Source organism: Neopelma chrysocephalum, unplaced genomic scaffold (genome assembly GCF_003984885.1).
Source record: "Neopelma chrysocephalum unplaced genomic scaffold, ASM398488v2 Primary Assembly neopelma1_42, whole genome shotgun sequence".
Classification (NCBI taxonomy): domain Eukaryota; kingdom Metazoa; phylum Chordata; class Aves; order Passeriformes; family Pipridae; genus Neopelma; species Neopelma chrysocephalum.
In genome coordinates this window covers 3,625,407-3,635,802 of record NW_020897700.1, presented here as the reverse complement: position 1 = coordinate 3,635,802, position 10,396 = coordinate 3,625,407, and the positions used below count along the sequence as shown (strand labels likewise).

The 10,396-nt window shown below is 39.3% G+C and overlaps 1 protein-coding gene across 1 annotated transcript in view; it reads right to left on the bottom strand.

Annotated features, from left to right (window-relative positions):
• Window positions 1-6: 6 nt before the first annotated feature.
• The window catches only part of KIAA1211 (KIAA1211 ortholog), a 55,341-nt gene continuing 44,951 nt past the window's right edge, over window positions 7-10,396 (bottom strand). Inside the window, 4 exon segments of the mRNA XM_027676433.1 lie at window positions 7-1,921; window positions 4,950-5,115; window positions 6,188-6,378; window positions 7,848-10,396. The exon segment at window positions 7,848-10,396 is cut by the window's right edge and continues 12 nt beyond it. Of these exon segments, the coding sequence (XP_027532234.1) occupies window positions 1,761-1,921; window positions 4,950-5,115; window positions 6,188-6,378; window positions 7,848-10,396 (3,067 nt within the window). The 3' untranslated portion in view covers window positions 7-1,760.

The window sequence follows — 10,396 nt, the reverse complement described above, 5'->3', positions numbered from 1 at the left end:
TTTTTTTCCCCTAAGCATTTGAGAGCAGCATTGCCCCATTTCTGTTTAAAACATATTAATTACTTATATTAACAGTAAAAAGTTACTATAGAGATTCTGTTTTAAATATGAAACTGAGCAAAACTGATGGTTTTTGACCAAGAAAGCCCATCTTGCTGCTGCATATCTACTCAATCTAACACATCCACTGCGTTTGTGCTATTGTAACCATGATACGGAGCCACTGTTTGGTGGGAAAGGCTGTACTCGACAATGACTTGCTGTTTGATTCTGAGAACAGGAGGATACAGCAGGTTTCATTCTGTTTTCTGCATAAAGTGCTACTCCTTATGCTGCATACAGCAGTTTGGCTAAAACACTTCCATGAAGCATATGTGGCATCATTCTATAATGATGTGTCTTCATTTTATGAAAATGTCTCCTTTTATGATGTTGTAGGCTTAAAGGTTCTTTTAAGCCTTATGGTTATAAGGAGACATTCAGATTTTTTAAAGTCTTCCTTTTAAAACAAACTCAAGTGAACTAGTTAATAGGGTGACTTTTAAAAATGCAGACCTAGCTATTTCTATGGGATGTTGAGGATAGTGACATTTTTATTACATCATGGACTTTATCCTTTTTTGTAAGAGAGAGGGAGTGAACATTTTTATTTTAGTTAGGTGAAGTAATAAAGTTTTCAATTGCCACAGCAGATACCTGAGATGGGGTAAGTAACCTTTTCTGAAGTGATCTGGCTGTATTGGTCAAAGTACAGGAAGTTATCTGAACTACCTGAAGTTGCATGTAAAATCAGGAGTAAAATCGGGAAGAATGCCGAGTTAAAACTCCTGAGACTCTCACTGACTTAGCTTTCCGTTCTCAGTTAACTTCAGTTCTGCCAGTCTTACTCCTGTGGGAACTTACTGAGACAAATTCCACAGCTACATTTGCATAGGAACAGTTTAATTCCAGTCATTCAATTGATTTAAAGTTGTAATCTGCAATCACTGTCTCTATGCATCTTAAATATGGCCAAGCACAAACAGTGATGCATTTAAATGACTAGAAGAAACACTGACTTCTTGGCTTCTTTTTGAAAACTTAATGATATTTGCTTAAATAACTGTGGGGTTTTTAAAGTAGGATTGTTTTCTTCCTAGGAATGAGGGAATATAGATGTAGTATAATAATACTACAATGGAAGAAATTACCTCAGCATTTGGATGGTACCATCTTTCTGCTTATTATTTGCATGTGGAATGGTATATCCTGAAGTTCTTCATTAGGGAAAAAGCTTTCAAATAGCAGGCAGAACTGACAGTTCATACAGTTTAACATTTTTTTAAAAATTATGAATAAGAGAAGGGAACATGCATCTTGCCTTAATTTTAACAACAGACTGCTGAAAAAAAATTCTGAGATCTCGATTAAAGTGTAGAGATCTAAAATTCCAGAACTGAGTACCCACAGAATTTAAGAAGCATCTGAACTGAAGTTCTGGCCCTTATTATGATACTCACTAAAATTTACATCCGGTATCTGAGCATTCTTAAGTTTTTGAGAGTCTGGCTGTGAAATTTTTGCCATGACCTCATTTAGCTATTTGTCAAAGCAATGGTATATATGACTTGAGTAGGCTTAACAGTGAGCTAGAGCAAAATGGTAATCAGTTCAAGTTTTCAGTCCTTCCATACATGCATTTTCAATTTTGTCATGTGTAAAATGCGGAATAAATAAAAGAAAGCAATTAATAGTCAGCAATAGAGATGTAGTTTTACAGTTTACTTTATGATCTGTGGACAGTCACTCCAGGCTTTTGCTTTCCTCTTGGCTAATGCAAGCCAGGCTGGTTCTGTTGACACAGGGTTAGCATCAGGTGTAGAGAATCTCTTGGCCACCTCTTTTGTCAGTGGGGTTGATGGAACAGAATCTGAAATTTCCACTGGAGAGGAAAAAGAAAAAAACATTAGTTGAACCCTGTGCTTTTGTTGCAGGATTCTAAAGATTTCACTTATATGTGAAGATGAGCTCAGGTGGTTAGAGCGTGGTGCTGATAACATGAAGATCGTGGGTTCGATCCCCTTATGGGCCATTCATTTAAGAGTTGGACTCAATGATCCTTGTGGGCCCCTTCTAACTCAGAATATTCTGTGAAACTCAACCAAACTTAGTATCAGATCATGCCTCCTTAACTGTTGTTGATTCTGTATTCTGAACTAACATTTGATATTTATTTCCAACACTTTTAGGTAAATCTTACTGTATTTGCATAATAATCAAGTGAGGAGGAGCTGAGTTTCCTTTTTCAGAGGTGACTCCAAGGAATCTAACTCACAAAAACAGGGACAAAATTTTCAGTCTCTGTGAGAGCCAAACATTTCCAATTTGCCAGTCTTCCTCTGTACATAAACTATTTTAATTACATCTGCAACATAGCAAACAATGGGAAATAAAGCTAGGGGTTTTTTTCTCTTTGGTAACGCAGCAGCTGCACATGTTTAAGCCAACTGTATTAAATAGGATTTAGAGTCTCTCTTCAGATTAGTGTTCTTAAACAAGCTAAGAGAAGAAAGTGGTCCTGTAGTTGCCTGCCTCAGTTAACCCTGCCCATGAGACTATCCTGAAAAAAAAATAAACCTGCTTTCTCCATTAGCTGTTTGACACATTTTCTTCTAAGTAGTATCTTTAAGACAAACAGCTGTCTCTGCAAGAAAATGTGTTGAATAAACAACTGATTTCTAAGAAGCAACTTCACGGAGCAGAACTGTAGAACGTATCGTAGTAGCCAGATGGGAGGATTAATTCTGAGACAGTGAATGCCCTTGAAAGCAACCTGGACAGAAATGAGTCCTGTCTGAAACCTATGGAGTAACTCTAAAAATCGTAGTTACAAAATAACTCCTCACGCGTCCTACCCCTTACACATTTTCTTTTTTTAGAGCCAAAAAGACTTTTTTTTTTGTTAAACGTTCAGATTAAGTCCAAATTCCTTTAGTTGAATTTAATTTTCAGATTTTTAATGTTTTAAAAAGCTTTAAAATTCCATGGATGCCAAAATTGTTCTGTTTTTCTTTCTATTACGTCTTTAATCATATATTTTTATCTGTAAGTAAATGAACCCTAGCACAGCCACTACTGTAGATGGACACTTTGAAAAGCTAATTATTTTAAAGGCTATGGTAATTTATGCTATTTTAAAGGTTAGACGCTCTTATCAGTTCCTGTTGTACAAGACTCAAGTGTAAGTCTGAAATACACCTTCTTTTAAGTTTTGGGTGTTATTAATGTCCTTAAAGGAGGACTGAACAAACTCATTTTAAACATGTCCTGGTCTTCTGTCTTAAATGCTCTTCTAACTGTGGGAAACCCAAATTGGTCTTGTCATCCATAATAAACAAATACTTGTATATAGATATTTGTGTAGTTGCTAATGGCTGCCTGGCTCCAAATGTAGCCAGTAATCACAGGGAAATCCAGTCACTGTTCCCTTTAGGGCCAATAGAGTTGTTTCACTTTAGGTGATTGACAATTGGTAATTCCTCCTCAATTTCCCCCTGAACTCTCATTCTAGTGCAGACAGACTGATCCTGGATAATTGGGGTTTGACCCTTCTTTGGTCTAATTTGGCATCATCTGTTGTGCTGGAGTTTGATTTCTGCTAGAATTGACCATGTACAGCATAACATCACACTGCTGAATCTTTTGGAGTAGGGTTGCAATAGAGCCCTGTTACAGGTTGACAGGAATGCTGTAAGGCACGTGTAAAATGCTGTAAAGCATGAAAATTTTGGGCAATCTATGTGAGACGGTTTGAGTTTGAAGGGACTTTTAAAGGCCCTCTACTCCAACCCAAGATGTTGCAAATTCTCAGGGATATCTGCTCTGGTGTGCAGCTGCAGTGTGAACATCCAGCTGCTGAACAACTGAATACAGGCATGCATTGGGGTTGTTCAGCTTGGGACAGTCTGTAGTGTAGGAGCAGCACTGGTTTAGCCTTTACTGTTACAAATCAGATAAATGAATCACCTCATTGCACTTAAAAGTTGCATTCCATAGTTCCTGGCTTGGAGTGATACTGACTAGATGCAACTGATACATGTATTTACTTTCAAAGAAGCCCATGATATTTACTGTGCGACTTGTAAAAAGGTTTCTTCAACACCTATCGGTACTCTTCTCCAAAACCTTTAGCCTAGGACTAGTGTTAGCTAGAGAAATATTAGGCAAGTTTCTATTTCAACAATCACTTTATACCACCCCAAATATTATGCCCTGTGGGGAAGTATTTATTTCCTTTTGAGTATGGAATTTTTTCAGCTTAACTGAAGTGACAGATAAAGCAGTAGGTTCTGGTTCCAACCTTCCATACCAAATATTTGACTGGTAACAGGCTAGCTTCAACTGAATTGATTCATTTTTGCGTTTTTCAATGAAATGACAATACTCATTTCCAATATTGTGTGGTGAATATTTCTCCTTGACAAACTGGGAGATGTGAGAACACAACATGCTTAATTTCCTACACAAATACATTTTGCAGAAGTTAAATATCATTCCACTTCTGTGCTAACCCCCAACCTGAAGGCAAAACAGTACTGCAATTTCAATTTACGGTAAATCTGATCTCTCTAATGTGCATTAGTCATGTTGCAAAAATACTGTTGGATATGGCTTGGGGAGACAGCCTAATTTTGTTGACTTGAACTGGGGCAATTCTAAGGAACTGCAGTAGTGCAGCCTTAATAACTGGGGAACCTGCTGAAAACCTGTTAAAATTATGTATTTCCAGCATACTGGCCAGCACATCAGACAGGGACAAGTTGTGTTGTTCTGTGCCAAAAGCAAATTCATTTGTAATTCTAGGGGTACTATATAAGGGGAAAAAAGCAATGTGTTCACTTTCTCCAAAACATGCAATACCATTTCTGAAGTGCATTATTCCTAGAGTGAATCTGAATCTCTCACTGTACCTGTCACAGAAGTTGGAAGGGTGTTTGACTTTTTTAGCTGCTCCCTTCTTTCTAGTCTTGACACAGCAGTCTCAGTTTTCTTCTCCCCTTCTTGAGTTGTAGATTTCTGCAGTGTGCTCGTTTTGCTGCTGCTACTTTTATTATCTGACTGATTACTTACAGCAGCCTAGAACAGAGAAGGAAAACTGCTAAATGAGAAACAGTCTGTCATGTAATGGCTACAAGTTCGAGATGACACACTTGGTTCTTTCATTCATCACCTGGCCTTTCTTTAACCTTCCTTTTTGGCAAAGGATCACAACACTCTGATACTTCTAGAATCAACAGTTATTAGAGACTTTAAAAAAACCACCACAAATTTAAATTTGTCATGTTGTTGCTTCAGTCAAGATACTGAACAGTTTGAGCCAGCCCTGCCTGTTAAATACAGCACTGAAACACACTGTGCATCTGCAGGCAACTTCACGCACACTGGTTTTCTTCTACCAATTGTCTATATCTTCTACCATTGCCTATATACACTGTGCATGTATCCATCAGAAATCTGGGTCTCATAACAAACATCAAAATATATTTAGTTATCCATGTAATCTCCCTTTTACCATCTGTGATATCTATATACAGCACCACTGTTTGTGTAGCATCACTTTGCTATTTTAAGTGGAAGTGCTTTCCTTACTAACATGGAGAGTAAATAACTATTTGGAGAATAGGAAGGAAGTGATACTTGAATTCAGTGCCTGCTCAAGGCATTTGGATGTATCACATGATTGTTCATTTCTTTCATTTATCTGTATTTTATCCAAATAATACGTTACAGTAAAAATAAATTCACACTTACTAATATTCACCTATAAAGGTGTATTCCAACTGTTATTCCCCAAGCATTAAAGGTTAACATCTTACTTGCTCAAGCTCTAAAAGAACACATTGCACACAATTTTTCTGTTCCATTGCCTGCACAGTGGTTTTGCTTATGATTGCCATTAACTACCGCCAGATATCATCAAAGTTTACAGTAAAATTGTCACACTGTTGCAAAGTATTTTTTCCTGGAGGTCTTGGTTTTGCAAAAGCAAACTCCAGACTTTCAGACTACTTTTTACTCACTGTCATTTTAGCTTTTATTAAATCTTACAAACAAAGCATTAAAAAAATGCTCCGCATAACAAAATTAGCTAACAGTTATAATCATGGTATCAGTATTTTTAATAAGCAGGTTCCTAAAGATAGCTTACATTTTCTTTAGCCAGCTTCTCTGCTTGCTTTGCTTCTCTGGCTTGTCTCCTCTCTTCCCTTGTGGCTTGCTGCTCACGAAATCCCTTTTGCTTTTGCAGTGCCAATGTAATCCAAAGCGGTTGTGAAGTTTCCACTTTTTCCATCAATTTAGAGCCATCTAAAGAGTGCCTGCTCTGGAGAACAGGCTTTTCTGAAAGAAAACATGACAAGAATTGATTGAGTAATGCACATCTCTTGTCTCAAGAAAACCTGTACAACTTCTGTACCTTGTGGAAACACTGGAGCTAAGCCCATTGAATGTCATGTCAGTCACAGACCCTCGTGGACTGCATGGAGAATCCTGAAAAAGATTTTGTGCCTCAGGAATAAGACCTAATTTGACACACACATACAGCTGTCAAAATGTATCTTTTTTTTTCTTTTTTTTGGTGAAAAAGCCTACTCCAGACTTACAGCCTTATTTACTACAAATATTTGCACTGTGTGGGATATTTGGCGAAAGCGATATCTTTGCCTTGATTGTTTATAACTGATGAAAGGGATCCAGCCACTACATACTGCAGTTCCCTGGTTTTTCAGCCGTAATTAAGGGATGAAGAGTGTCTGAACTTCACACAAAAGAAGGGGACTAAAATTACGTACTGCTGTAAATTCAGCCTCTGTTACAAAAACTTTTTTTTTTTTAAATTGGTACTTGAGCATTTGACTTTCTGTACTCTGGGTGGATTTGGAGCTAGCACGCAGTATAGAACTGTGAGTGTCAGGGAGCAGCACTGGGTTGCAAAGGTGCTTCTGCAGAGCTCAGTGAGCACAGAAACCCTCAGCTGGCCCGGAACCTGCTCTCCCATCCAGCAGCTGTGCCTCCAACTAGTTTCTATAAATCCACATTTTAAAAAAATGGAAGTCAAAAGAAAAAGTGTAAAAAATTGAAAAAAAAAAAGGCAGCAGTTCCAATGAGAGATGGTTTTAGAGGTGTCCTGATGCTTGCAAAATTCAAGAATGAAAAAAAATTAGGATTTCCTAATGAAATGCTGAATTCCTTCCTTGCTCTTTTGAGTGTCCTTATGCTGAAAGGATGATTTTCTTTCTTGTACAGATTACTACTTCCAGCCTTCTTTTAAAGAGACACTATGACTACTGTAATTGTTTCTACTACTGAAGAGTAGCTCTGAAACGCAGACTCCCATGTTCAGCTATGTTGGGTTAGATGGAGAATTTGCCCAGGATAAGAGGACCTAAATCTTAGTATTTTTTAGACTAGATAACAGTTCCCTAAAAAATAGAAACAATAGAGTGTAAATTTTAAAAATTACACCCTCTGCTCTGCTGACACCATTACATGTGGACCGCAAAGTCCATCCCCTGACTAACCAGGTAACATCTCTACAAGGAAAACACACTCACACACTTCTGTTACCTCCCTGAAATTAACTTTCTTAAGCAGGTTGCACCAGTCACACTGAGTTTGTGCGTTTCTGAATTAAATTGTGGGGATAGGAATTCCTGCTCATTCAGACAACCCTAAGCAAAGTAGTGGTCCTCCACAAATAACATGCCAGGTAAAAATTATAGCTTAAGACCAAACGTCTTCCTCTGGACGTTCAGCATCTCATTTTGGAAGTACAAACAATAGCTAAATATGCTTTGAAAAATACATACCTTTCTTCAATGGCTCAGGCTTTTTGTCATTTTTTTCTCTCCATGGAATACTTAGAGATGGGAAAAATGACTTCTTTTCTTTGATTTCTTCCTCTTCATTTTTGTGCTCGTCGGATGGTGTGGGCTGCACTGCATTTGCTCTGTCCTCTTTTCTCCAGCCACCATCTGATTCAGCTTTAGCCACCCTTTGCCCCAGCGTTTCAGATAGGTTTGATCTGTTCATTTTAGAGAGAGGAGATGATGGTGGGGTTTGGCTGGTGGGCTTCGGAGCTATAGCAGGTTTCTGTGGGACCACTGACTTGCATGCTGGTTTCTCATGAGCAGGTAAAGCACTCTGGCCAGTGGCTGATGGGATCACTGGTGTGCCCACTGGCTGTGAAAACTCAGTCACAGTAATTGAAGAGTCTTTTAAATTACCAGGGACATTTGCTCTCCCCACGTCAGGGGATGTACTCTCTTGTGGAGCAAAAACAGTGGATTCTTTCTCACCTTCTGTTGAGGTGAGTGGGTCAGGCACACCGTCAAAACTGTCCCCTGCACTGTATCTTTTCTTTTTCCTTTGCTCTGCCTGTTGATCATAATGGAAACGTAAAGAGTAGTTTGTCCTTCGTAACTTTATCCCAAAAGGAGAAACATTTTCTTCTCCATTTGGTGATGGTTTATCTGCTTTTTTTGTGCTGTTATTTTGCTGATTTTCCAGAGCACTGGAAAGTTCTGGCTTAGGTAATTCTTTACCTGGAGAATGAGGAAAACTTGGAACAAGGAAAGATGGAAGATCTTTCGCAAATTTACAGCCTTCTGTATTGTCTGTCACTTCACTATGGGTTTCCACTTTCTCCTTAGCCTTTTCAACTAAATTATCCTTAAGAGTGGTAGCCACATCCTCCTTCAAATCAGCAGATGAGCCAGTGTTTCTCCCCACAGCCACTGTTTCATTGCCTTTTGCCACACTTACATTCTCAGGGTCTGAATTGATTTTTGAAACTTCTGAAAATTTCTGCCATGCTGGTGTTATTGAGAACTTTGCATTTGCAGAAAGGGTTTTCCTTAAATTACCATGGGAAGCACCCCGTCCTCGGGGTGTCCAGTCGTCACTGTGCCTGCAGACACTTACTCGGTCTCTCTCATTATATTTGTTGTTTTCTGCATTCTTCAATATTCTGGAGCGAATAGAGGCCCACTCAGCTAGTACGGCCTGGTTGTTCAATGTCTCTTGAGCATGTTTAATTTTACTGCTGCTAGGTTTGGGATCCTGTTTTTTTTTCTGGGACTTCTCTGGTGAAGGAATTTCCACATTTTTCCTCTCTTCTGTTAAGCCAAGTAATGATTTGCAAGCCGTGTCCTTAATCTGGTTCAGGTTAACTGCTGTGCCACATAGCTGTGCTCCAGTAACCAAAATAGCTGTGTGGGGTACACACGCAGATGACGGGAGGGTGGGAGAGCCCTTACTGATGGTGTGCACCCTGCAGTCTTTGACAGATGGAGAAGAGAGTCCTGTTCCTTTGATGGGTGTGACAGGACTCAAATTTACTTTCTGAAATATGATCTGTTTATCTCCAGAGGACACTTGAAATGTGAAGGGTCTGGATGCAGTTTGTCTTTCATCTACCTCTTGCCACCGAAGTTCTTCCCCTATGCGCTTTTGCTCCTGAGCGTCAACATCTCTCTTCAGTTTCTGGGCTAGCATTTCTTCTGCTGTTTTATTCCCTTTTTCTGGCTGTTTGAGATTTTGGGCTCTTGATCCTTCTTGGATCTTCTCCTCTGTTGGATGCCTATCAGCCCCTCCAGAACACAACTGATCCTTGTCTTGTGGCTGTTCCAAAGATATTTCTTGGATTTGCTGAAGATTTTGTCCTTCTGTATCTGCCTTCTGCTCTTTCAGCTCATTCCATTCTTGTCCATTTTGTTCCTTCTGCTGCTTCAGTTCATCTTGTGGCACACCCTCTGAACTTTCCATGTGCATTTGTTTTGTGAGCTTGTGTTTCCTCTGCTCTTCCCGTTTCTTTTTCTTGTCTATTACTTGCTGGAGTTGTTCCTTATCTGCCTTTTCTCCTTTCTCCTTGAAATGCCTTTGTTCCTCCTGTTTCTTCTCTTGTTTGAGGCTCTCAGGTTCTTTCTCCTTCAGTTTTATTTCAGTGTCTTGAAGCTCTTTCTCTTCTAGGTCTCCTCTCTGTATTTCTTCCTTATTTTGTTCCTTGAGTACTTTTGGTTCCTCCAGCCAATTTCTTTCTTCTTCCTCTTGACACTCTTTTTCAGTCCTGTGTTGCCTTAATTCTTCCAGTGCTATCCTCTTCTGCTCCTTCAGCTCTTGTCTCTGTTTCTCCTCCAGCTCTTTGCACTTCTTCTCTTCCCATTCCTGATGCCTCTGCTCCTCCAATTCCTTATGTCTCTGCTCCTCCTGTTCCCAGTGCTTCCGTTCATCTAGCTCTTGTCTCTGATGTTCCTCCCATTCCCTGCACCTCTGGTCCTCCAGCTCTTGTCTCTTTTGCTCTTCTTGTTCCATGAGCTTCTGCACCTCCAGCTCTCGTCTCTGTTGCTCCTCCTGTTCC